Raw genomic sequence first — 27,871 nt, 5'->3', positions numbered from 1 at the left:
GCGCCGCCGCCCCCCCCCCCCCCCCGCCCTGCCCCGCCCCGCGCGCTCGCGCCGGAAGGTGCCGCTCCCTTCCGGCGGCGGCGTTTTGGCGCGCAGAGCGGCAGGGCCGGGCCGGGCCCGCCATGTCCCGCCCGGAGCCGCCGCCGCCCGCCGAGCCCGGCGCCGCCATCGAGCGGCTCTGCCAGGAGCTCAACCTGGACGCGGCCAGCGCCGCCGAGGCGCTGCGCGACTTCACGGCGCTGCGGGGCACCTACAGCCTGGAGGTGAGGGGGCCCTGGCCCGGGCCCTGGCCCTGGCGGGGCGGAGCGCGGCGGGCTGCGGCCCCGGGGGGCGGCCGGGGTGAGGGAGCCCGCCCGCGCCCGGGGCGGCCTCCGCCCGCAGCCAGCGCTGCCCGCCCGCGCGTGCGTCCGCCCGCGTCAGCGTGCGTGCACGGGCGGGGCGGGGCGGCCCCGGGCCCCGCCGGCGGCCCCGGGCCCCCGCCGCCCCCCGCAGCTCGCCGCTTCCCGTGCCCCGGCAGGGCGAGGCGCTGCACTGGCTGGCCTGCGCCCTCTACGTCGCCTGCCGCAAGAGCCTGGTGCCCACCGTGGGGAGCGGCCTGATGGAGGGGAACGGCGTGTCGCTGACCAGGATCCTGCGCTCCGCCAGGCTCAGGTGAACTTGCCCGCGCGGCTGGTTAATTAATCATCGCCGTGGCTGATGAATTGCCGGCTGCTCCGCTGCGGCGCCCGTTCGCGCGCTGCCCCGGTAAGGCCACCCATGCAGGGACCCACTCCTTTCCTCATGGCTCCGAGCCCTGCAAAACACACGTCCCGAGGTAATCGTGTAAAAGCAATAAACTCTCTTTTGCTAAAAATGGAAATAAGATGCAAATTTGCGTAATTTGCTGCTTCCAGCCTTTGAAAAACCACCCACGTCGGACCAGCGATTGTTCCACCCGCGCCAATTACTTCTTTTTCTTTTTGTAACTAATTGAAATGCAGACAGGACCTCTGAACGTTCTGCTAGCAGGCCAGATAAGACTCGTGTCTGACTTGGGATTCAGGCTAAATTGCTAGACATAGTGCCAACGGCCCAGCGCAGCATTCTGCCAACACAGGACTCCGCAACCGCGTAAATATTTATTTATGTACTGCTGGGGCTTTCTGGCAGGCACCTGCACTTGCCACTGTAGCTGTGACCTGAGATGGCAGAACTCGGAGTGTTTCTCGTTCCACTTAAAGACGTGTCCTCAGCTAAACTGCCAGAGGGGGGTTTGACAGTGTAATTGCACCTACAGCTAACGGGGTTTTGTGTAGGTAACTTCAACATGCACAGACTCTTGTTTGTGGTTTTGTTGCCTCCCCCCTCTACACGTGCAGAGCTGTGCCCGCTCTTTCACTTCTACCCATCCCCTAGCTGACACTGTTATGCGGGCAGCCTTTAAATAAAATCAGTGGTTCTGTGCCTGTGCCTCAGGGAGAGTCAAAGAGAAAAACCAAAGTGATACAAGGCAAAAAGCTTACAATATGTACTGTTTGGGAGTCTATCAAAATAAATGGTCAACCTATATATTAATCGCATTCGTTGTTAAGGAGTAAATATGTTCCGTTTTGGCTTTTTAAAAAGTTCAGAATACAGGAAGTTAGTTAAAGCTCAAAATAAAGCAGACTTTTCTTTTTTCTTTTAAGTTTAATTCAGTTTTTTAGCAAAATGAAGAAGTGGATGGACATGTCAAATCTACCACAGGAATTCAGAGAGCGAGTGGAGAGGCTGGAGAGAAATTTTGAAGTGTCAACTGTGATTTTCAAAAAGTTTGAACCAATATTTTTGGATATATTTCAAAACCCTTATGAAGAAACTTCTAAACCACAGCGAAGCAGGAAACAGAGGTATTTCTGAGATTTAATGTGACTTTTCCCTGGAAAGGGCTATACCTAATAGAGATTAATGAAAATTAAGATCATTATTTGTGCTTTTAAAAGTTACATAAAGTTCTGAAGTGATAGGGCCTCTTTGTGGCCTTGATTCTGAAATGCATTGAATACAGAAATGCCCCTAATCTTGGTGGGGTACAGCTTGCATCGGCAGAGCGTTGCATCCGGTGGCTGTTCACGCAGTTCACTGTAACATGCAGAGACTGGCCCATAGTGAGAATGTCTGTGTGGTGGGGAGAGGTACAGTAAGATGGATTAACTTGAGATAACAGCAAGACCGACGCTTAAAACGTTTAGCAGAAATAGCTTAAGTAGCTTGGGAATATTTTGCCTTGGCAAAGTACTGGCTGAGGTAGTTGCTATCGTGACATAATCCCTCTGTACAAAGCAGCATTACATCCACAGTGACCTGCATGTTACGGGATTTTTAACGTGATTGCCATATGAGTGCTAACATGCAAATGGAAGAAAGTTACAGCTGATGCACTCATTTTTATGACAAACTTAGTAACTTGTGGTATCGTCTTCCAGACACATACAGAAGTTCTGCCTTAATTAAAGGAGCTTGTGTGTATTCCCTGCCAACTGTGCAGCCGTCTCTGTGATAGCTTTATAGCAAGAGTGTAACCTCAATGATGACAGAGCTGAGCTGAGTCTGCATGAGGTATTTTTGCCAGCTCATGTGTGTCCTCTGGATGTGAGGAGGGATAGTTGTTCTGGTAAAATGCTCCAGTATAGCTCCACATCTGCAGGTAGAAAGGATACTTCTCCTGCTACAGCTCTTTACTTATGGCAGGGCATCACTTTGTGGGCATCGCTGCATATTGGGAGAAGTTTTGTTGGTATGCTCTGTTAATGTTCTTTCATGGGAGCAGCATTCATTAGTGTAACTGCAGCTTTAGCATCTGTGTGGGCTGTCTTGAATAATGTCTTCCCTGGTTGTCCAGCTCCATGGTTTTGGATGATCTCTACTCCAAACATGATTCAACAGATGAGCTGTAATACAAACTGTAGTTGCGTATTTTGAAGGTATGAATGATGCTGTAGTAAAATATTTAAGAAAAACTGTCAATGGAATTTTTGTAGCCCTTGGCATCTCACTGCCTGCAGCTGAGGGAGGATTCTGTTAGAGATGCGACACCAGCAAAATAGCATGTCCAGAGTTTCCACACACCAAAGACAGTCGTTGGCTCAAAAAGGGATCAGAAGGTCGGGGATGCTGTGCAAAACGCTCTGTGGAGCGAGGTAGGAGACTGTCAGTTAGTGAAAGCTGAAATAAAGACATGTAGCTGAGATAGTGCCTTCATGTGAAATTAAGGCAGACAACAGCTCTGACTGTTATTGTGAGCAAGCAAATGGAATGAAATTCTCACTGTAAAACAAGCTTCAGCTTTCTGGAACTGAAGACTGACTTCTCCCTCGTTTTCCTCATTGATAGGCGGGTGCCGTGCAGTGTTAAAGATCTCTTCAACTTCTGCTGGACTCTCTTTGTGTACACTAAGGGTAGGCTTGCCTTTTTTAGCTGCACGGTTTGTATACATTCTGAGCTATGAACTTCTTTTGTGTTGCTTGACATGATATGCTGTCTCTTAAAGGTAATTTCCGTATGATTGGAGATGATTTAGTAAATTCCTATCATTTGCTTCTGTGCTGCTTGGACCTGATTTTTGCAAATGCCCTTTTGTGTCCAAATAGAAGAGAATTGCTAAATCCATCATTTAAAGGTACGGTGGGGACAGATTATTTAAAATCAAATATGCTTTGTTCTCTTGTTTCTTTTTAAATGAAGGTTGGTTGTCTTTCTCCTCCCTCCTTGTTCTCAGGCTTGCCAGTGGACTTCCACATGACAGAGATCAAAGCCTCTGAAGATCCTCCTTGCATCATTGCCACACTATGTGAGCTGCATGATGGGCTTTTAGTAGAAGCAAAAGGAATAAAGGAACACTACTTTAAGCCATACATTTCAAAACTATTTGATAGGAAGGTACATGTTAATAGTTTTAAGAATGCATGGTAGCGCTCAGATGAATGTTTGCGAGACCATTTAAATCCTGCAGGTTCTGCAGTAAAGTGTACTAACAGGGAAATTAACTTGGGCTGGGTCAGGTTTTCATTGTATATATTTTAGCAAGAACAGAATTTACTCTCACTTATAATGATGTGTGCTGTAAGGTCCCCTGTGTTTTGACTTTTTATGTCAGTGGAGAATCTTTGCTTTCCTTTCCTGGCAGTGTAAAACTGAGTCATGGACGATAATGTTTTCTTCAGGCAAAAAAGTAATCTCATTGTGAAATAATTTTATGGGATAACTGCCATGATAGCATGGGACCTACTGCTTGTCTTGGAGTTGAGCAAAATGCTTTGGAAGGAAGAGGTTGAGGTTGCAGGTGTACAAATTGTCCTGTCTGGTTTTGATCCTGGAAATCTTTTCCAAGCTCTCTAGAAGTTTCTGTGTAGTTGTTCATCAGGTCAGTCCCTAAATAGCGGTACTGTTTCTGAAGAGTGAGTTTATCTAGGGCTTGGATAGAATTGGGCTTTGTCCTCACCTGTTTGTCTTGCTAATGGTATTGTAGTCCTTTTGGTCTAGGCAAAAAAAAAAAGTCTAGTTATGCTCCTAAATCTCATTTCCATTTTGGCTAAAACCATCATGCCCTCACACTGTTAGAGCTGGAACAGTTTTGATTTTATTATGTAAGATATTTCTGCTTTTTATTCTTAGATCTTAAAAGGAGAATGTCTGTTGGATCTTTGCAATTTTACAGAAAATAAGTAAGTTACAGCTTATGTTCTTAATCATGGGGTTTGGTTTCGTTTTTAAAATACAGGCCTTTGAATGCTAAATCTCAGGTTTTCCTGTTCCTTTATCTTACCATAACTAATGTTTTTTAATTATTTGACAATCAAAGCTGCTATCTGGCTGCAATGCTTTCTGGATCTGAGATGTGTCAAATGTCAGGGGGTCAGCTGCAGAGTTTCTTCCTTAATGTCAGGTTTTATGGTGCTTTAACCTGTAACCTTTGAGTAATCTGATGCAAATCACAACCTTGACTCTGAAGTTCATGGATGTGTTTCTTATATACGCCTCAAATATTACACCTGAGCAGGTAAGTGTTTGGATTCATTTATCAGTCTCCAGGTGAGTGTATAAATCTGTGAATGCAACAAAAGTACTCAAAAGAAGAAGCAGCAACAATTGCAAAGCCACAAGAAAGAGGTAGAGCGTTTCTGTGGGAAGCAAATATAGTTGTTTCAGAAACTTTTGAACTTTACTTCTGAAAGCTAATTTAAATGCAAAATATGAGCAGCAGCTGCTTTGTTCTAGATCCCTTAAAGGGTTTTTTTGCCTTTTCCAAAAATACCTAATAATTTGTTTTTGCAAGATGAGTTTGTAACTTGTTGGTTTGCTTTGAGAATTTTGAGCGAAGATTCACTTGTTTTAACAATGTAAATAACACTCAAGTTTAGATGTAAAACGGTGTGATCCATTTGAAGCAGTGAACTTCTCTTAGTATTTATACTTAAAAATTAATAGTATTTAATAATACTGTCATGTGGAATGATGCAGTAGTCCCTGTTCTTTTGTAAAAGTAGCTTGACATCTAAAGGAAACATGAAAGTATCTCTTGTTTCCTTGTCCAATCTTTTCATAGACCTTTACTTTTTCTAAAAGACCTGGGGAAGGTGAAACTATGATACAGTCAAATTCCTGTGGGATCACAGAATCACTTGCATCATGAATACATTGCTATGATTCATTAATATACATGCTTAAGTGGTAGCTTGAATTGCTAAGACACTTTGCAGGCAAAAGATATTTTGTATAGCATTCACATGTCACGAAGAACGTGCAGGCAGGATTTATTGATGTGAGCTGTTTCTGATTTTTATGCAAAAGTTTTAATTCTGCTTCCCAAGTGTAAGTTTAAAACTTTGCAACCTTTGTGAGATTAGACATTTCTATTTCACAGTTGGGTTAGCTGGAATAAAGAAAATGGAAGATTTGTTTGGTATCATATGTCAGTGGTGATTTTAGAAATTGAATCTAGGCAGATAGCTCTTAAATTTCCCTTCCTCTGTACCATTATGAAAATTACAGGCTACAAAGTGGCAAAAGTGGAAATCAAATGTAGCTGGTGTAATGCAACTACCATTAATGTGCTCCACATATAAAAGGATTTAACCTCCAATCAGCTGAGTACTTCCAAACTGTTTTATTTGCAACTGGGAAAGAAGCAAAGTTGTTTTTTCCTCCTTTTATCAAGAGCCAAATGTTTGTGGTAAGTTAGGAGGAAGAGTGGTCCCTGCAGCAGGTCGTAGAGGGAACAGGTGAGGTTTTAAGTATGAAGAAAGGCAGGGATGACTGCAGGCAGGTTCTTTGGGGTAGTGAAGTTTTGTTTACAAGCAGTACTGCTGCTGAAAGTATTAAACGTTTTGAACACATGTTGGGTTCAGTTTTGTACCTTAGCTCCACTGACACCTTTTTTGTTTCTTCAGCAGTTTAACCTTTGATATAAAACCTGGGCTTCTCTTTCAGCAAAGCACTGAATAAAGAGTATGAAGAGTATGTTCTGACAGTGGGTGACTTTGATGAGAGAGTTTTCCTAGGAGCTGATGCTGAAGAAGAAATTGGCACTCCTCGGAAATTTCCTGCTGACGTGCCAGTAGGGAAAACAGCAGCAAGAGCTCATGTGGAGTGTCATCTTCAGCAGCATTTTGAAAAGGTGATTCATTTTAACATGTTGATCTTGCTTAAAGTACTCCAAGTTTTTCCATCCTTGTACGCTATTTAAATCACTGAGGCGACTTTGAATTTCTTCAGCTTCTTCCTGAGAGGAAGATGATGAATGCCATTTGCAGGCTTCAGTGGATGCTGTCTTGCTAAGGAGAAATGGTGATGTCTTCTTTCCTGTGGAATTTAGTAAATAACTATTCCTTAAACAGGATGAGAGCACTTTCATGTGTGTAGTCTGTTTTTTGTCCAAGAAAAATCAATGAGACCTAAATATATAGGTCTTACCATTTTGTTCAAAATTCATTTATACCCCACAAGAACACCATTAAACCTTTGTGCTGGATTAATTTCTTTGTTTTCCCAATAATTCCTTTGGAACGAAATGGTAAGAATGTTTGCCTCTGACCCTCTCCTAGGCAGCTCTGCCACATACTCCTTGTGTCACCCAGTGAGTGGAAGCATACACTTTTTCTTTCTTGCCCTGTATTTTTCAGTGTTCAAGTGAGCATAAAAATGAACAGGTTTTAAGATTTAAAGTCTCGTTTTCCTATATTTTATTTTTAAAAAACCTTTGAGTTAATTTTAGTCCACCTGAAGATTTGTTGTATTTTGTATTTATGGAGTTCTGAGAAAACTTTAACTAATTTATAGTCAGTTTTGAAATGACAGGTTTGATGGCAGCCTTCAGATAGCGTACTGGTGGTATCATTTTAATCTTTGGAGCGATTTTGCAGGAGGTGCTTACTTGAAAGGTTTTTGAAACAGTTCTGTTGACTGATCTTATTTTTCTCTGTCTGACAGAAAAGGTCATTTGCTCCTTCAACTCCACTGACTGGAAGGAGATACCTACGAGAAAAGGAAGCTGTCATCACACCTGTTGCTTCAGCAACACAAAGTGTGAGCCGGTTGCAGAGCATTGTGGCTGGATTGAAAAACACACCGAGTGAACAACTTATAACTATTTTTGAGTAAGTACGTCCACTGCAGCTGCTCTCATACAACAGTCATGCTTGTGACTGCTTTCTTGCTCAGATTTGACTTTTTTTGTTTGGTGCAGAATATTTTTGTCTGTGTTTCTGTGTTACTTCTAGTTGAAAGATCTTCTGTTTTCTAGATGATCTCATCTTCTGGAGAAGTATAGCTGAACACACACACACACACCCCCCACCACCCCCACTGACTTGTTGCCACCATTGTGTTAATGTAGCTTCAGTTTTTCCTAATGTTAATTTAGCTGTTTTTCTGCTTGAAAGCCAAATACTTGTTTGTTTGTTTTAATTTTTAAACAAGTATGGCTCAATTAAAAGATCTGGTAGCTATGTTGGCAGAGGTTTTGGGGGAGGAGGGAAACGTTAGAGTCAATAAGCTATAATCTTTGCCTTAAAGAGTTGTGAAGATATGACTAAAAGCAGCCTGAAGGCTCCTCATTTCTTCATCCTACTACTTCAGGATATCTTAATCTAACTTTATAGCATATATATAAGCCTAGCAGTGACCCTAATTATTGTCAATGCTGATGTCCTGTATAGCAGCAGCAATGTTTTCCACTTCTCTAGTTGTTCTGGTGGTCGCTCCCTAAGCATGCTTCAGCTTATTGGTTTCCTCCCTGAGCCGTGATGTCTGTCCTAGGGCAGGCGTCACAGCAGGAGTTAGAGCATTCCTAGTCCAGAGCCTCTTGCTCAGCCCTTACAGCTGCTGTATGATACTGGGAAATCATAATAAGTGACTACTGAACACAACCCCAGGCTTTCATGATCACCATTTCTAGGACAGGGTCCCAGTTATATAGATCAACCTATATTTTTGGCTCCTGAATGCATGACTGCATGCTGGCTGTAGTGAAATGCACATGAAAATGTTGGTACATAAGCAGATGAGTATAAACAAAATAGTTTCGGTAAAAGGTAGATTGGTGTTGCTTCGTAGCTCATAAAAAGCAATACTTTAATAGTAAATACATGTAAAGCTGTTGGGTGTTTGTCTAACATCCATGCAAATTAAGTCCTTGTGGTATTAGGGTGTAAGGTATCTGGATTTTTTTATTATTAATCAGAATGGACGTTTAGTATTAGCACTTAACAGCTGAAGTGCAAAAGTAATGTTTTTTATAAAGCAACCTTCATAAATAGGTGAAAAATACTTTTAGTTCTCATCTTTGGAGTTATGTATATTTTGAAAGTTTTGCTAGCGCTTGTTCTTAAAAGTTTACAAATGCTCAGCAAGATGCATTTCTGTTTTGAATGTTTCTTTGATTGTGTTTTTGTAAGGACTGTTTGATATTATTTACATTACACAATTAAAGCATTAGTGTGTCTGCAATCTCTAATGAAAAATATGTTTGTTCAAGTAATAAACCAGTCTGTCGAGAGGTGTAAATATTAAAACTGGGAAAAGAATTGAGTAAACCTCTGACAAGAAATGTTTTGAGTACTTTGCTCATCTTGGATATGAGTTCAGCAAGCACTAGGATATGTACTGTCTGATTAGGAGAAATGGAAAGAACTGTGTTTTGGACTATGTGTAATATTCTATGCTTTTTAATATTTTCTCTTTCAAATTAACATTCCTTGGAAACATAACTTTGAAGTTAATTAGAAGGCTTTGTTCAATGAAACCTTAGTTTATTTCAATGCTAGCTTTTCAAAATAGCTTAGTGTCTTAATTTGACACTAGTCACAAGCCACTGTCCTCTAATACAGAATTGCTGGAAAATCTGGAAGCATTCAGAAAGAGCACCTCCAGACAGGGAGATTCTCTAGCCCCTTTTTATGATAGTGACTGTGTGGAGTTCATCAGTTCCTCTTTGCCTTGCTAGTAAATCAGGTATTTTTGGAAAGAAGTTTACTCTTCACTTTGAAAGCTTTCCTATACTCCCTCAAACCGCGCATGGTTTGTGTGGTCTCGTGGGTGTGTTTGGTTGCCTGTTGTAGCATCCTTCCTACTACCTTGCTCCTAGCAGATCGGTTTTTCTCCTGAGTGTGCTACTGTAGCTCTTGCTTTCTCCTGCATTTTTTCCAAAATCTACATAGCCTCTCTTACCTGTCTTAGGAAAGTGAAAAAAGGAAACAATATTTCTGTATGTTTTATGTTTTCCTCTGTTCTCTGTGGTAATACAGGTGTATTAGTTTTGTGTGGCAAGGTTTTGGTAGTGGGGGGGGTGGGTTACAGGGGTGGCTTCTGTAAGAAGCTGCTGGAAGCTTCCCCTGTGTTCGAGAGAGAGAGAGAGAGCCCATACCAGCCAGCTCTAAGACGTACCTGTTGCCGGCCAAGGCTGAGCCAATCAGCGATAGTGGTAACGCCTCTTGTGGTAACATTTTTAAGAAGGGAAAAAAGTTGGGACAGATAGAAACGGCAGCCGGAGAGAGGAGTGAGAACATGTAAGAGAAAACAACCCTGCAGACATCAAGGTCAGTGAAGAAGGAGGGGGAGGAGGTGCTCCAGGCACCAGAGCAGAGATTCCCCTGCAGCCTGTGGTGAAGACCCTGGTGGGTCAGGCTGTCCCCCTGCAGTCCATGGTGGTCCACAGCGGAGCAGATATCCAACTGCAGCCTGTGGAGGACCCCACGCCGGAGCAGGTGGGTTCCCGAAGGAACCCCGCACTGGGAGCACGCTCCTGGCAGGACCTGCGGATCTGTGGAGAGAGGAGCCCACGGAGCAGGTTTTCTGGCAGGACTTGTGACCCCATGGGGGACCCACGCTGGAGCAGTGTGCTCCTGAAGGACTGCACACTGTGGAAACAACCCATGCTGGAGCAGTTCGTGAAGAACTGCAGCCCGTGGGAAGGACCCACATTGGAGAAGTTTGTGGAGGACTGCCTCCTGTGGGTGGGACCCCACGCTGGAGCAGGGGAAGAGTGTGACGAGTCCTCCCCCTGAGGAGGACGGAGTGGCAGAAAATAACGTGTGATGAAATGACTGTAAACCCCATTCCCTGTCCCCCTGTGCTGCTGCAGGGGGGCTTGGTAGAGAATCCGGGAGTGAAGTTGTGCCCGGGAAGAAGGGAGGGGTGGAGGGAAGGTGTTCTGAGATTTGGTTTGATTTCTCATTACCCTGCTCTGGTTGATTTGTAATAAATTGAGTTAATTTTCCGCAAGCTGAGTCTGTTTTGCCCATGACAGTAATTGGTGAGTGATCTTTCCTGTCCTTATCTTGACCCACAAGCTCTTTGTTATATTTTCTCTCCCCTGTCCAGCTGAGAAGCGGGAGTGATAGAACGGCTTTGGTGGGCACTTGGCGTCCAGCCAGGGTTAACCCATCACAACAGATTATTGTCTGATAAGGAAAGCTCGGTATAACTAGCTTCTTTTTATTTGGGTGGTATTTTTTTGTTTGGTTTTTCTTGAGTTTTTTTTGAAACTGGATATTTATTTATACAAACAATGCTTTTTCTTTGTGTTCTGCTTCAGGTCTTGTGCACGCAGCCCTATGGGAAGCATTATGAGCAGAGTGAAAGAAATAGGTGAGATGTTCTGTCGCAGCTACACTCAGTCAACAGATGAACAGCCAGGATCTCATATAGGTATGGATGTGAAATGCATGGGATGTTTCAAAATATTAAACCAGGGCAAGTGAAATGCATACATATACTATCATCTAAGTATTTAATACAGTGGAGCTGTTTTTAACCCAGAACATATCCAGACAGAAAACTTTTGCTGTTAAACAGAACACTGTAAGGAATAAAACTTTATTACAGAGTAAAACCAAGGTTGCAGTTCAAAATGGGATAACTGAGAGAGCATTGAAACTATAGCAGCTCTTAATAAAAATTGTAAACTTTCAGTCGTCTTAGATTTACAATTTAAAGGAAACAGAATACAAACAGGAAAATTATTATCGCACCTGTCTGCAAAATTACATCACCAGCAATATTAAAATACATAAACCTTTAAAACATTTCTAGAATGTTGTGCTGTTCTTGATCTCTGAACATACTTTTTTGATTTGCAGAGTCTATACATACATGGCATTGGGCTTATCTCTGTTGGTTTTAAATTTCAGATTTTGCTGTAAACAGATTAAAACTGGCAGAGATCTTGTACTATAAAATCTTGGAGACTGTAATCGTGCAAGAAACACGAAGACTACATGGGAAGGATCTGACTGTAAGTACAGAACTGGCAAAAAAGGAGAAGACTCTCTCCGCAGAGACAAGGGCAAAGCAGAAGCCCAGGGGGTTATCTTCAGACAGTTCCATAATAGAACAGTCTGCAGTAAAGCAGTCTGTCTATATTGTTGATATTAAAAAGGGGGAAATATATGGGAGGTCCCTAAATGTAGTTTTTTCTGCTGTTAAAAATGGTATAATTCTGGCATAACGAACCATCTTGATTTGTGTTTGCTTCTAGCATCATGACTCTATGGACAGATAACTTTTTTCTCTTCTTTATCCAATTAATATCAGTACTCCATGTTAGACAGCAATGCATTTGCTCTGCTTTGTGATTCACAATAAGGAGGCCAATTCATTTGGCCATAGTCTGAAAAATGTGATGGTTTTGGCGCTGTTAGTCTAATTCTAGTCTTTATCATTCTAAACTTCCCTGTAAAAAGAGGAGACCGTGGAAGGTAGAAAAAAGCAGTAGCTCTTCTCTCCAGAAATAAGCTATGTAGTATTAGTGCCACAAAATTCAAACTTCATTTCCCAAACCTCAGATTATTGACATTTTCTGTAATCTTTTCAGGCTCTCTTGGAACAAGATGTCTTTCACCGCTCGCTCATGGCATGCTGCTTGGAGATCGTGCTTTTTGCATATAGCTCACCTCGTACCTTTCCCTGGATCATTGAAGTTCTTGACCTCAGGCCATTCTATTTCTATAAGGTAAATAAATACTGTCTTAGGACTAGATCTGTATTAAAAATGGTACATTGCTGGATTGACAGTCTTAGAGGATGATGCTCTTCCTTCCTAGGTAATCAAGGAGTAGGACTGATGTTAATGTGTAATATGGCTATTCTAAATTCTGTCTGTCCTTAAGTGTATTACCTGGAATGTGTAATGCCGGAGTTGAAGCTGAAATTTAAAGCAAGAAAACCATTTTGTAAATGGTACTTAACTGTAACGTGCTGTTGATAAACTTTTTGTTCTTTATATATATATATATATATACACACTTCTAGTAAAGCATTCAAGCATGTAATTTGATGATATTCATATTTATTGACTGCAAGCTATAGTTCTGATTATTAGAGATAAAATAGCAATAATATTCTTTGTTGTCTTTGGCTACTACTGCTTATCACAGGCTTGCTTTGTTAAATTTTATTTTCTTCTCTGTTTTGTTTTATGTAACAGAACATAAAATTTCTTTTCCTGGGCGTTCTCTTTTTGCTCTTTTTTTAACCTCATTCCCTCCTGCCTCCAGTGTCATTTCTGTTCTTTGACTTGTTTGATGCTTTTGTCATCTATCCGTGTGCCTCCTATTTTTACTAGATACCTAACAGCTTACTGCAGTTAGTCCTGAATAAATCAGAAGTAGTTCTGTTTAGATGATAGCGACCAAAAAAATTCTAACCTTTGGGAAAGCTGTTTTATATTCTGTTCTCCCTTCTTTAATCCTCAGATGTACAGCAGTAGTGAAACTGAAACAAATCTGTCAATATTACTGTGGCTTTTGGTAGCCTACATCAATACCAGATGCACTGGTGCAGATCCAACTTTGTGGAAGAGTTTTATGTTTGATTTTAATTTTCTTTGCTGTTCAGCGTACATTCTTGCAGCACTCTTACTCGAAAAAAATTGCCATCACAAAGACTTCACAGGAGAGAACCAATATTTATTATTCCATTTTTGCCATTTGTATCTTTGTTCTTTGCGTGCTTAGCTTCTGTAGTATAAATAAGTAAATACACCAGTAAGTCCTCCAGGGAAGTTTTATGGCATTTCCATCTCTGGAGCTTTAGAAAAACAAGCTGAATGTTCCTCTGTCAGAAATAACATAAATAAAATTGTTCTTGCATTGGAGCATAGGGATGGGAGTATGGTATTTCAAGGGCCCTTTCATCTCTTTTCAACCCTTATTTGTACATGTTAAGGGTTCTAACCTTTTCTTAAATGAAACTTTAAAACAGTGGTTTTTAACCTTTTTCATTATGGGGTGCTTGTTTGAAAGGAAGAAAAGCTTAAATGCTGGGCTTCTCATGTACCCATCCTAAGCGGATATACATGCTTGTATCTTCCTAGGTATGCTGCACATGCTGGATGAGCACCGTGTGTGCTTAGTACTTTCATTCTGCATGTGCTTAGCAAAGGTGAGAGAAAGCCTTAAAAAAAACCCTGGGAGTGGATTGTTATGCATTGATGGGACATCTGCTGTCTACTTCTAACTCCTGGATTGCCTTTGGGAAAGGGGGTTAAAAAAAGAGGTATCAGAAGAGGGTTGGGGAAGATTAAGATGCAAGAAGGAGGCTGGAGCATTTTATGTTGAAGAGACTTTTTGAACAGGATCCTGAAACAAATGATTTGATGGTGTTAAGCAAGCGTGAGTGATATGACTTTGCTCTTGTGCTTGTGTCTTGTTACCATTAGGTAATTGAAGTACTGATTCGGTCTGAGGACGGACTTTCCAGAGACATGGTGAAGCACCTCAACAGCATTGAGGAACAAATTCTTGAGAGTCTCGCCTGGACTCGGGACTCAGCACTCTGGAATGCTCTCCAGGCCTCAGAAAACAAGGTCCCAACCTGTGAAGAAGTATGTTACCTGTTTTCCTTTTATTAGGAAATTTATGTTCTTTTCCTTACTGTTGTTTTATGCTAAAACCTGTTGAAATGAGACAATTGCTGCAGAAAAACTTCTATTAATAGATTGGCACAAAGAAGGAAAATTTATTTGTTATCTTACACTGACATTTCTTATTTCTCAGGTAATATTTCCCAGTAATTTCGAAGCAAGCAATGGAGGAAGTGGGCTTGGGCATTTGCCTATGATGCCAATATCTCCTATAATTCATCCTCGAGTAAAAGAGGTTCGGACAGATCTTGGTGGGAGTTTAAGACGGGGTATGTTCAAGGTTTCTGATAAGATTTGAATGTGTGAATTTGGGGAGAGGAGGTTTAGACTTAGTTATAATTGCAAAAAGCAGTCTTGAATCTGAATTAAGCATTCAGAATTGTGAAGCGTCTTATTTGATCAAGGGAAAGTCTAGATTCCTGTGTCTTACTGGCAGCAGACATTGGTGATAATGCTTCAGTTCTGAACTGGAGCAGGTTTTGCTGCTGTTATGATGCAAGAGTTACCTCACTCTCAGGTGGGTTGTCATTTGATGGCTTATTGTCCTTTGTTGTTCAGCTTTTTCCAGTGGGTTTTTTTTTTTGCTGCTGTTGTTGTTCTCAGTGAGTTGATGGGGTTTTAGTGACTTTTTAAATGGAATGCCAGAGGTGCATTTGTTCTCCCTTCCTACAGAACTTTTTTTTTTTCAGGAGGGGAGGACAGTACTTTGTCTGCAGTATTCTTCTCTCTGAAGAACTGCCTAGCTCTTTGCAGGTTCCTAGGTATCACACAGAACTGTCTCTTGCAAGTGAAGGTGAAGAGGCAGTGGCAGCACTTCTGTTGCTTTTTCATACTTCCCTGGTTAGGAACTGCTGCTTTTGTTGTATCCCAAACAGTAGTCCATAGGTTCTTGATGGTGTACTATGGACTGATTGGTGTTGTGATGTTGTCTCCTTTTGTGTTTGTATGGCAAATTGCATTACAAAACTTTTTTAAAAATACTCATTAAGAAAGAGATGTATAAGCAGTTGCTGTAGATGTCATGGTTAGTTGTTTGGTGGAAGGGAAAGCAACTTGGGAGATGGTGTCATATATAGGTAGGGCTGTGTGAGATTTCATCTTGTATATGAGAATCTGGTACCAAACCCTCCTCCTAACTTCAAATGGAAAATGATGGGGAGTGGAAATGTTTATTTCCCCCTGTTACTAAGAAAACCATCCTGGCAGAGTTAGAAGTAAGGTCTCCAATCAGTCTTAGTTGGCCAGTTATCCAGGTTTGTGCTTGGTGGGGAATGGGAAACTGGTGTCATTGGTGTCCTCATAAGTGGCTAGCAGACTTCAACAGAAATGCAAAAAGCCAGAGGAACAGAAGCCTGTAACTTAGTATTGTGTACTTCAGCCTTGCTACTGGAGCAAATGTTTGAAAGCAACAGAAAAGCCTGAGAGGAACCGGGGGTGGATGAGGGTGGAGGCTTCTGACAGGGGTTAGTTTAGAGAGAGTTTAAAAGCCAGAACATGCAGAAGACAGCATATCTAGAGAATGTGGTCAGTGTTCCTGTAAAGGAATGTGTTCAGAGGAATAGCACTTGCAAATATTACTTATCTGCTAAGCAGACTGGAGCAGTTGTAGTGAGGTCTCTTCTGTCAGGTAGCTGGAGATAGGACAAGAGGAAACGGCCTCAAGTTGAGGCAAGGGAGATTTAGGTTAGATATTAGGAAAAAAATTTTTACTGAGAGGGTTGTCAAAAATTGGAATGGGCTGCCCAGGGAAGTGATTGAGTCACTATCCCTGGAGATATTAAAAAAGCGAGTGGACCAGGGTACTTCAGGACATGGTTTAGTGGGCATGGTTAATGGTTGGACTCGATTATCTTGAAGGTCTTTTCCAACCTAAATGATTCTATGATTCTAAATATCTGTAATCCTGCATGTTCCTCAGTCTCTGAAATTAGCTTGGTTACTCTTTTCTTCCACGTGGTACCTGATTGTGAAACTGAGCTGTCTGGAATGACTAAAAAATATAAGGAGTCAGGCTATAGGTCTTGTTCATATCGCCTAAGAACAGCAAACTGTGAGATTAGTTCTTAACTAGAAGTGTTTTCTTGTACTCTGGTTTTGTAGTTTGAAGGTTAGCCTTCTCCCCTTCTGTGGAGAAGTATTCCTATTAAGCTGCTCCACTTAAGGTGGTTATTTTTCCCCCCCCTCCTTTGCATATTAGACATGCAGCCATTGTCACCAATCTCTGTTCATGAGCGCTACAGTTCTCCTACAGCTGGAAGTGCTAAGAGAAGGCTCTTTGGAGATGACAGCCCCAAAGAAATGCAGATGGAAAAAATTTTAACCGAAGGAACTAAGTTGACAATTGCTCCAGCGTCAAGTATTGCTGCTGAAAACGTATCGGTTTCTCCTGGCCAAACAGTACTGACCATGACAACAGCTACAGCACCAGGAAAAACTGGACAGAAGGTTACTATCCCCCTGCATGGTACGAATTCTTCCCATTTTTCTTCTCTACCAGATGTTTTGCTTCTTAAGCAAATAAATGCAGCTTCTTAAGATCTGCTCAGACCGAACATGTATCGTTTTTTCTTTTTTAAAAGCACATGTATCACTTTATCAAAAAAAAAAAAAAAAGTTTATACTGACGTCTCCTTCCATGGAGACATTTGATATTTGACAAGCATCCTGAGGATTCCTCCTTGCGAACAAAGTTGTGGTGTTCTTGCTTCTTCCAGTTACATCTCACCACTGATTAAGCAATGCTTTGGTTCTCAGCTCCAATAATGATTTACTACTGTTTGTCTTAACTTTGGTCTATTATAATCTTAAAAGGCTCTGGAATTTCTGGATTAGGGCTGCATATTAACATTAGCAAAATAGTGGGGGATTTTTGTTTTGTTGTAGTTGGGTGATGCTTGAATATTTCTGAAAATGATAAATAAGAAATGAGTTTTATAGCCTTTTTTAATTTTGAAACTGGGTCTGTAGATAAAGATGAAAGGAAAAAAATCTCCACTTTTCATGTTTAAGGAGATTTTCAGCAAGAGAATTTGACTACTGAGGAAATTAATGAGGACTGTATACGATGTGCTGCCAGGTTTGCATAATAATACAAAAAAAAGAAAGGGAGTGCCCACCTCCCCCAAGAGAGTGGAACACTGCCTACAGAAATTGTGATTTCTTGTAAACTTTGTGCTTTCAGATCGTTTTAGAAATGATCATTCACATTCATGTTATTCCTTTAAGCATTACCAGAAATGTAATTTTTAATCATTTCTGAAGACCCTGAGGAACAAAGAGCCTTTTTAGCATCCAGTACAGAAGGATGAGATGTCTTTAGTATGAAATGTTTGTGAATGAATTTATGATTTGCAATTTAACTCTGCAGCATGAGGAGAGCAAATGGTTTATTTCTGGATGCGTATATCATTTGCAGGTATTGCAAATGAAATGGGTGGAATCACACTGATACCCATTTCGATGAATTTAGGTCAGCCGTGTAAAATGGAGGCTCAGGCTCCCTGCCACTCTCAGGTGAATCAAGTACAAGAAGTGCATCTGTCATCAGCAAGCAAACCAAAGAAAACAGGATCCTTGGCCCTGTTTTACAGAAAGGTAAGTGTTTTTATTAGGGAGTCATGCTTCACTTCTGTTCCTGGCCATGCTGAAACTTGCCTCTTTGTACAGTTTTCATTACTGTCAGTCTTCGTGTACCTTTCTTTTGGCATGAGCAGTTCTTATATATCTGGGAGGAGTAGGGAAAAGATGTTGTCAAGTGTTGCAGAGAATCCAATTTCCCCCCCTTCCCCTCCTCATGAGATGTTTCATCTTTTTTTTTTTTTTTTCTTTTAATTAACAGCTTCTATAAATAACTACCTAAGAAATACTGGTAGTTTTACTTCTCTTGTCTATTTTTACTGCCTACTGCATTTGCAAGGGTTAGACATACCGGAAATGGGATTATTTTCTGAGGTCTACCCAGTAGTGCTGATCTTGCTGGTATGGGGCCTCAGAAAGCAATGATGAGTAACACCATCTAAAAGTTTCTAGAAAGAAGGAACTTCTTGAAATAATGAAGGATTTTAAGGGATAAGTCAAGAACTGGGTGTGCTTCAGAGAAACTTCAGATTACTTGTTTCTAGTTGCTTTTATTTCTAGTGTGGAGTGTGTGAGTGGTCTTTGGAGGAGGCAGGGGTAACTTGCCTAAACACCTGCGAAGAACATATTCCTAAATCAATCTCTCAAAAATATTAGAAGATTTCTTTTGCTGTTTATTTTCTTACTAGAGAAGTTATTTTCAGTGGTTTTCCTCTTTTAAGGTATCTATATTGTAAACCTAGAGAATTCTACATTGAACAATCCTTAAGGTAAATTTTAATACAGAAACTAATTCCTGGAAACACTTGTAAGCCACATCCTGTGTCTGAACTATTGGTTCTTTCATTTTGGTAGTGACAGTCTGTCTGTCCCTGAGAATGAATTAAGAATTGGTTAGCCAGCTGCCGGCATGAACTAAGACTGCATTTTAGAAGCTTTACTCTGTCAGGGAATACTTCAGCTGTAGCCATGTATTTGACAAACCACGTGGTAGGCAACATATTCCTCTTAGTTATGAAGGAGAACTAAAATCTTCGCTTAAATTTGTCTTTAAATTTTGACCTTCTATTTACAGTGATCATCATATTCAAAATGATAGGTTTTCCCTACTTTTCCTTTCTTGTTCCTGTTCAGTAAAGCAAGTGAAAATGAAATTAACTTTCTGCTTTCCAATATAATGTGCCTAATTACTATCAATGAAGTGAGAACTTCTGAAATAAATGGAAGAAGGCTAATGTTGCACTTGATAGTTATTTCAGGTTTTGAGACAGATTTTTGGTAATCAAAAAGAAAAAAAAAATCTGGCACCTTGCTAATCTAAGATTATACTGAATCATCATTAAAGTATGTCCCTTCTTTGTGCTTGCTGGAAGTGTTCCATTATAGTGAGTGAGTGATATGGTATAGAAGCTATAGTCGTAATGTTTTTAAGCAGATTTCCTATAAGCATTAGAGATCTGACACTTGAACAGAGTTGTCAACTTAGTCTTTGAAGACATTGTCTTGGGCGAGGGGGGGGGGAACTTTGCAGAAATGAACTATTCAAATATAGAACAGCTCTACTTTAAAGACTTTCATTTTTGCAGACTAGGTTAAGCTCATCTGGCTTGACTCTATTGTGTGTCTTATTCTTCCAGGTTTATCATCTGGCAAGTGTGCGCTTGCGTGATCTGTGCTTAAAATTGGATGTTTCCAATGATTTGCGTAGGAAGATATGGACATGCTTTGAATTCACATTGGTTCATTGTGCTGATCTAATGAAGGACAGACATTTGGACCAGCTCCTCCTCTGTGCCTTTTATATCATGGCAAAGGTAATCTGTAGTTTTAAGGAAGTCAGGGAGTTTTATGTCAACTGAAAATGTAAATTGTGTTCACAGTTTACAGTTTGATTGCTTTATTCATGTTGTATTACTGGAGGCAAGTGAAAAGCCCTTCCAAGAAGTGGATGAAGTCCCAGTATATTTCTTCCTTGTTTTGCATAATCTTAAAAGTTCCCATCAACCAGCAAGTTGGTTGAGAGGATTTTTCTTCTTTTCCTGAGCGCATTCACAATAAGCACTGGTCAGGCCCATATTTGTGTTTTCCACCCTGTTTGTCATCTTCATGATCTATGTAATCTAAACTAAAAAAGCCATTACAGTTACAGAATTATGCAAAAATCTGCAGGAGCTCACAACCTTATGTATGGATGGAAAGTTTCTATTCCACAAAAATCCTCTTAGCTTTTGAAGATTCAGGTTGAGGAATTGAGCCAGTTCCTTGTTACTCGTACTTCTTCATTTAGTATTCAGTTTGCCAGCATTAATTTAAGGTGTTATTAAGTTGGATTATGAAACTGGAATATTGGTTTGACTCAAACTTGAGAGCTGATGGTTACAATGGCTGTCAAGTCTGATTCAGACACAACTTCAGGAAAGTGAAACTAAGCCCAGGCTCCTCTAAAACACTGGGGCTGGATTACTGTTTCTTCTTGAGGAAGACAAATGAAGAGGAGCACTATCTGTGGAGGGAAACTGATGTTCAAATAGTGACTACCTGTGCTCTTAACTGTAGCATAGCTTAGGCTCATTTGACATCGATACTGATAGCTGTAGAAAAGCAAAACCATTGAGTAGTCAGTGCTCTGTATTTTATCATGTAGTTTGTCAGTTATTTTTTTTAAATACAGTCTTCTGAGTGCTGTCTCCAGTGCAGTGTGAGATATATTCATTCTCTCCTGGCTCCTGCCACAAAAGTTGGTGCTCATCCGCTATTAAAATCACAGATGCATAGCGAAAAAACAAAGTCTTTTAACAAATGAGCTATTTTGAAGTACGAAAGAAAGCTGAAATTGCATGTGTGTATATACCTGCCTAGTGTTTTGTTCAGGATTTCCTTACTTTCTGTTTAGAAAAGTTAAGGCGTCCAGTTTTCAAATTTACAAATACATTTTTGACTTAATATTTCCCCCCTTTAATTTTTAATATCACTAGAAGAGAAGTTGGAAAAGGAATAATTCCTAAGTGTCATAAGCATAAAAGGCTTTCATAGCTAAGAAACAAGGAATGCCTGAACAAGAAAAAAGCTTGGTTTTTCATATTCTCCTCACTGGAACTAAGTTTTTAAATCATGTATTCATAGTAATACTCACAAAAAAGCTGTGTAGAGGGAAGCTAATTGAATAGACTGGACCTGAGCAGCCTGACCATGCTGCTTGCACTTGGTCTTCAATAGCCTTTTCTTTTCCAGGTAACCAAAGAGGAAAGAACTTTTCAGGACATAATGAAAAGTTACAGAAATCAGCCACAAGCAAACAGCCACGTGAGTAAATAGTATTGCCTTTCCTTTTTATAAATCTCGGGTAGAGGTGGCTTTTCAAATGCTTATACTGATAAGGGGAAAAGTCAAATCCTCTTTAGTGTTATATTCATTCTTATTCAAATGGATTTCATCTAGTCTTCTGACTTCCTTGTTTTCCTTGACAAGAGTGTTTTTCCCTGGTAGGTTTATAGGAGTGTCTTGTTGAGAAATATTTCTGCCGATGTCCTATTGAACAAAAACGCAAACCAAGATGTGGAGATGACAGAAGGTAGGTACAGCAAAGTAATTGCAGTTTTTGAAAATGTACTTACGAGCTTTTAAAGAACTGAACTGTCAAGTAATAAGGAGAAGTGAAGCAACTTTTACAGTTTTAAATGCATTAAAGAAAAAGAAATGCATTGTTGAAAAAGAAACCATCTTGTCAGTAGTCCTCCTGTGTGTTAGATATGGAAAATAGGCTTTCTAGTTGAAAAAAAATGTTTAATTTTGTTGCCTTAAATTTGATTGCTTGAGGTTGAGGTGTTTCCTTAGTGTCAGTGATAGTGTAGTTCTTCTTGGACAGCAACACTGGTTAACAAAGAAAGATGAACAGTACCTGTAAAATTGACAGGGTTTTGTTTGGGTTTTTTTTGAAATATCACCTATCCTGAAGGCTTAAATAGGGAGAACTTGTTTCGGAAAATAAAATGGTGACTCACTAAGAGCACCATTTTCTTATATTCAGGTTTCTTTTAAATAGTTGATACTTTGTTTGCTCTGGGTTAGAGGAGAAAAGAGATAGGGACAAGAGTAGTATTTGAGAAAAGCATGGAAATTGTGCCATGCCCGTTTTTAATGATGTGTCAGGAAACTGAGAGATCGCAAGCCCACGTGTGAACCTATGAGCAGAGCAGATCTGTAGTCAGGACACACACAGAAATTTAGAAGACTGTTCCGTATGGTAGATTCCCACTGTGGGTGGGATTCAACTGTTTGAATTAGTATTAGAGCCATTTTTTAAATGCCTTTTGAGGATTCCACCAGGTTCCAGGAAAGTGCTGATCTCCTGTAGGTTCAGCATCCTGTCTAGTAGCTCCACAGTTCTTGGATATTGTAGAGCATCTGGAGTTTTTGTGTTTTGTCAAACAAATGTACTTTGTTACAGAGTTCTGTTGCTTTTCCTGCCAGACTTTTTCTTCAGTTAATAGACTCGTATCTCCTTGATCTAGTGTTAATCCTGCTCTTTTAACACTAGTTTACAGGAACATATGCTTGTGTTGTGGCACAAGGCAGACACACTAGGCAGTTACACTTCTGCATATCAGCTGAAGCTTTTGATGTTTGTCTTGTAGTGCACTGATTGCAAGAGGTTTTATTCTGTGTTGCCCTATTTTGCTTGGCGGTAAGCAGTACGGAGGATGAAACATAGAAGGTTGTATTCAGTAGTGGTCCAGCTTAATTAGGGGAGAGAGAACATTAACAGAAATATACTTGCTGTGTGGCTGCAGCTTTTTCCACTGAACAGCCGTTTCATAATATGTCTGAGCAAATGATGCCATGGCTTCCTTGCAGCAGACGTGAGTTGAGTATGAAGCTATTCTTTGCTAGCCGATCACTAGAAACTTTCACAGAAGCTAAAAGCTAGGAGTTGTCAGACTGCTTAAAAGTTAGTTTTAAGAGCACCAAATGGCTTTGTACCACTGCCCAAAATAAGCATGGGAAGATGTTGAGGATTTCTTGGCTGGGTGAGGGCATGAGAGCAATCCAGCCGTTAGGTGGGAACGAAGCATAAGTTTACAAAGTGCTGGAGCAGACAAGGACGCTGTGTCCTTGTACGCTAGGAAAAAGGAAGATAAGAAGAGCCTGACAAGCAACTCCTGGATGCCAAAGAATGAGATAAGTAACTGCTGGACACCTCGTGAAGAAGCTTGCACAGCCAATAGAGGATAAGATAGTGTCGCGTGAACCGGGGTATTGTACCAATTAGAGTATTGTATAAGGCACGTGCACAAGCGCATAAGGTATATAACTGTGCTAAAAGTTGTAGTAAATGGACTTCACTTGATCACATTGGTCTGTGCGTGATTTCCCCTGTGGATCCTCCGCAACAGGAAGAGGGGTCAATTGTGCTACAATTTTTTGCTACAGCTATTTCCAAGTTTGGAATAAAGATTTACGTTGGCCTTTTTAGCCATAATCCACTAGCCAGCTAGCAGCAATTTGTCGCTCTTCCTAATGCTCATAACCATCTACAGCACACCCTGCTCCTGTCTGAAGCACATTTCTTAAATTCATCTCATTAACTAGTCAATTTATGGACAAATTCTTGTCAGTTGGACATTATAGGTTTGAATCTGAAGCGCCCAGTTTGCTGATGCTATGTTTCTGAAATCTGAAGCGCTCTCTTATTATTAGACTCGTCTGTGAAAACTGGCAGTTCCTCAGGACAATCTGCAGCAGAGAACTCCAGTGAGTCGGGAACAGAGGAGAGAGGAGATCTTATTAAATTTTACAATGCAGTCTATGTAGGAAGAGTAAAATCATTTGCACTGAAGTACGATATCACAAACCAGGATCACATAGTAAGTAAAGTGTTTTGGAATTCTACTCTAATAATCAGACACAGAGTTGTTTTTTCCTGATGGTTAAACGTGTGTCAATAATTTTGTTCTGTTAACCACCTGGTGTGGTTACAGAAGTCAAGTTGTATGAGTTGTATGTCAAGTAGGTAATGGTATGAGGACTTGCTTTAAAAGCCTTTCAAGGGGACAAATGCAGATGCAGTTCAGTTTACAACCAAGGTTTCAGCTTCTTTATATCGATGCAACACCCATTTGTTCAAATGCCTGTGGAGCATCTGTGTAACACATCTGGAAAATACATTTATTCTATTGTTTGGTAGATACTTGATCTGTTGTTTAACTGTTGTGGGATAAAATCTTCTAAAGAAGATCTGGAAGTGTATTAATGTTTCCTTCTGTGAAGTTACTGCTCTGAAATATCTTCTGATTCAGCTCCTATCCAAATTTGTCCTCTCTTGCAGATGGAAGCCCCTCCCTTGTCTCCATTCCCCAACATTAAGCAACAGCCAGTGTCTCCTCGACGGATCTCTCAGCAGCACTCAGTTTATGTTTCGCCTCACAAGAACGGTGCCTGCTTGACACCTCGAACTGCACTACTGTATAAATTTAATGGGAGCCCTTCAAAGGTAGAAAGCACGAGAGGGTTAATCTCCTAATTAGAACGTGTTCTAATGCAGTGAGGTTTCATTGAACTAGTCTCTCAGTTTGCAGTGAAGAGTAGAATTCTTTATGTAGAATCCATCACTGGCTCAGCAAAGAGGTTTGGAATAACTTTTTCTTCTCAGGTAATTGAAAACCAGAGCAAGTTTGAAATGGATTTGTAGTAACTCATGACTTTTCTTTTTTTTTATCTTGATCATAGAGTTTGAAGGACATCAACAATATGATAAAACAAGGTGAACACAGGAGTAAGAAGCGAGCAATAACAATTGATAGTGACACTGAATCCCCTACAAAGCGACTCTGCCAGGAAAATGATGACGTTCTACTTAAACGTCTCCAGGATGTTGTCAGTGAAAGAGCAAATCATTAAAACTGTCTGTTTTCTGTGGGGTCTAAAAGCTGTGGAGTTGGATACAGCTGTTATGCTATTTATTTCTTGCTTTTGTATACAGACACTGCCAAGTTTCTTTAACACTGAACTTTCACCTGACTTCCACAGGATGGAAAAAGCGAGGGTTAAGTAGTAAACACCAGATAATGAGAGGTGGTGATCATCTTCATTCCCAAAAGCCACGCTGTGCTATAAGTTAATCTACTTGAGCTGGTTTAGCAAAAGAGTGATCTGTGGAAAGCCATATTGGATGTTCTCGAGCCTAATTTAGAGCATTGTGAGTTCTGAGTGTAACTCAGCTTCTAGTAACATTGGGTTTATTTTTTGAATAAGAATGAGAAGGAAATGAGTGAAGTCAGTTAAGTTTCCTCAAGCTTTTGGTATTTGGGGAAGAAACTTTAAAAGTGCCTTATTTTAAAAGAATGTCAAATTTTATGCATTATTTTACTGTGGAGTAACTGGAGTGGAGAACAAGTTGATCGTTTAGCCTCAAGAAGAGCTGAGCTGTTTTGAACTATGATTTGTGCTGTGCTCCATCTCCTATCAGAACTTCAGTAAATGTGTATGTTATGATGTGGATCAGACAGCTTTTGCAATAACAAAGGCAATAATCAAAAAGTACAAATAGCAGTGACTTAAATTGGACACTTGACATCTGATAAAGCACTGAGATATGGTTCAGTGAGTCTGAATTACCTTTCTCTTGAGCCAGGGAATGCTGCCATGGGAGCTGCTTCTTTCCAGTTGGAAGCCTGATAGTAACTCTGCCATAGAAGCTGTTCATAGGCATTGCAACCTACCCATGAAGAAGTACAAGCTGGTTACGGTTGAAAAACAGCTGGGGCTTTGGCCATCTTACAGCTGTTCAAATGCACAAATTAATTTAACAATTGTACCTCTTCATTTTATTTTTTCCTGAAGACCTTAGCCTCTTGTGTAGTATCTACACTGAATGTATGCCCATCAGATAAGGCGTGTTTGTATATATGGGGGTTTTATAGCTATTAAAGGCTTGGATTCATTGGAAATCTGTAAATTCCAGCATCCAATTCTTGTAACTGAGTTTTTAACACTGAGGATTTAGTAGGGTTTATTTTACCAAAATGGAGAAAGGTCAAGGTTTATTCATTACTGTAAATCAGTAGCTTGATCTTATTTTGTAACTGCATTTAAGTTTAGAGCCATAGAGAAACTTCTCAGCACTGTATTTTTCAGTTTATATGTACATTGAACTGAAAAAAAAAAAAATATTGAACGATTACATAGGACTTGTTTAAGGAGCTCTGTTTACTTCATTGTTTGGTTTGTTTAGTATATGCTGCAAGATCTGCTATACCACAGTTCCAGGGAAGAATACTGCAATGATTTCAAGCAGTTTCAGCTAATGAATCTGGCCAACAATGATGGAGGAAAAAAGTATCTAAAAGTGTATGTGTGCAGGGACCCTACTCAGCAGTGAGTAGAAAGTTTACAAACTCTGTAATTTGTTTTTGAATTATTAATTGCTTAAATATTTGAATATTTTTTTTACTTTCCAAAAAAGGTGCTTATTTCTGCAAGGTTTGACCGTAGAGAGCTGCAGTATGAGGAAATGGCCACGCAGTGGACTAGGTTTTATGTAGATTCTTGTGTTCAGTTCCTGTAATTTTATTCAATTTTTAATATTTTCCTTCACATCTTGAGATAAAAAGTACAAGAGAAACAGCCTTTCTGCCTTGATCTGTTCATCAGTGCTGTTACAACTATAACCATTCAATGTATGTACCCCACTCCCTAAAAGCCTCCTCTGTTGTGGGGGAAATGGGAAATCTTGATTTAGCTTTCAGTAGGGTCTGCTTTATTTGCGTGGAGGATTGCAGCCTTTCTGGATGGGAAACATCGATCAGGTGTAACAGCATAAGTCTTTCAGCAATATTGTATGACTAGAGTTGAGTTGATTTGGTTTTAATTAACATCATATGCAGATCTCTTCTTACATATCTGCTCACCACATTGTTACTGTATTCTCTGAAACTAGAAAACTGATGGTGCTAAAGTCCTTATTCGTTGTCATTAAGTGTAGTGTTTTTTCATTAGAAAAGTGAATGTACAACAACTGGATGCAGTTCAGATTTTTTCACCTTTTTAGGTGATGATAAAAAAATATATTTGGACTTGTTTAACAGCTAAAACAATAGCTTGTATGAAAACTCTGTAGCAGTTTTGAAGTGCCTTCATGTGTAAAGATGTATTTTATAATAAACAATTAAAAAGTATTTTAACCTGTGTTGCTGTATTTCCTGTGGTCTTTCTATGGTAATTCATTAAACAATGCCTTCTGTCTGCATTTTCTGTAATGTCAAAGACCTTAATCATTTTTATGCTCCCTCAGATTTCTTTGGGATTTTTTTTCATTTTTCATGGGATCTGTCTGATGTTTCCTCCTGAGGTTTCTGTACTGTTTGCGCTTCAGTCAGATGTGATTTCTGGGAGGAGAAGGTAAGTAATACGTGACATGAAGTAATGGAAAAACACTGAAAAGGAGAAAATCCTGCAGTGATAGTGACGTGCCTACAGAGGGAGGTGTGACTCCAGCATAGGTGAGCTGTTGGACTCCCTGTGGGCTCCTAGTTCTTCACCTCCTTGTGCAGATTCAGTTGTAATGATTACTTTGACACCAGAGCTTTTGTTTTAAGAGACTTGAACTGTAGTTAGCAATCCAAAGGGCTGTTGAGGGACATTGCTGTGGAAACGTGGCTGGCTTTTCTCTTTATAAACTTCCATTTGCAGATAAGACTGCCAGTGAGGGGAAAGCATCACAGACAGTGTGAAGTGAGAAATGAGGCTATTGTATCTAGGTCTTGCAAATTGCATCCTGTCTGTCAGACAGTGGTTTTCCCCAGTTGGACAGATTTTCACTAGTTCTCCAACTGAAAATAACGCCTACTTAATGCTGCTTGAAGTGGATTCAGAGCTTCCATGTTTACTATAGGTCAGCTTTCCAGAGAGTTAAAGTTAAGA

The 27,871-nt window shown here is 40.3% G+C and overlaps 1 protein-coding gene across 6 annotated transcripts; it reads left to right on the top strand.

Annotated features, from left to right (window-relative positions):
• The first annotated feature begins 85 nt into the window (after nucleotides 1-85).
• On the top strand, nucleotides 86-27,137 carry RBL1 (RB transcriptional corepressor like 1). 6 transcript variants are annotated; one of them, XM_049816228.1, is made up of 22 exons: nucleotides 86-263; nucleotides 518-651; nucleotides 1,668-1,868; nucleotides 3,352-3,416; nucleotides 3,509-3,637; nucleotides 3,737-3,897; nucleotides 4,633-4,682; nucleotides 6,448-6,634; nucleotides 7,447-7,613; nucleotides 11,051-11,163; nucleotides 11,646-11,749; nucleotides 12,329-12,466; nucleotides 14,174-14,338; nucleotides 14,511-14,646; nucleotides 16,575-16,841; nucleotides 17,847-17,971; nucleotides 19,591-19,767; nucleotides 21,185-21,256; nucleotides 21,440-21,524; nucleotides 23,651-23,817; nucleotides 24,279-24,443; nucleotides 24,680-27,137. In XM_049816228.1, the coding sequence occupies exons 1-22, from the start codon at nucleotides 123-125 to the stop codon at nucleotides 24,848-24,850; spliced, it is 3,120 nt and encodes a 1,039-aa protein (XP_049672185.1). In that variant the 5' UTR covers nucleotides 86-122; the 3' UTR covers nucleotides 24,851-27,137. The 6 variants fall into 6 exon arrangements, with proteins under 6 accessions (XP_049672185.1, XP_049672184.1, XP_049672189.1 ...); XM_049816227.1 differs by having other exon boundaries at nucleotides 17,793-17,971; XM_049816230.1 differs by lacking the exon at nucleotides 86-263 and having other exon boundaries at nucleotides 565-814; nucleotides 17,793-17,971.
• The last annotated feature ends 734 nt before the right edge of the window (nucleotides 27,138-27,871 follow it).

The sequence above is a fragment of the Accipiter gentilis genome, chromosome 14 (genome assembly GCF_929443795.1).
Source record: "Accipiter gentilis chromosome 14, bAccGen1.1, whole genome shotgun sequence".
NCBI classification, from domain to species: Eukaryota; Metazoa; Chordata; class Aves; order Accipitriformes; family Accipitridae; genus Astur; species Astur gentilis.
Note: the sequence above shows the minus strand (reverse complement) of the source record. Positions and strands in the feature narration are given on the sequence as shown.

What these genes read in the sequence shown, in the direction of transcription:
- RBL1 (XM_049816227.1), top strand. Translation starts at nt 123, where the DNA reads ATGTCCCGCCCGGAGCCGCCGCCGCCCGCCGAGCCCGGCGCCGCCATC. An exon ending in AGGTCCCAACCTGTGAAGAA is followed by an intron (nt 14,339 to 14,510) that starts GTATGTTACCTG and finishes CTTATTTCTCAG; the next exon opens with GTAATATTTCCCAGTAATTT. An exon ending in TGGTGGGAGTTTAAGACGGG is followed by an intron (nt 14,647 to 16,574) that starts GTATGTTCAAGG and finishes TTTGCATATTAG; the next exon opens with ACATGCAGCCATTGTCACCA.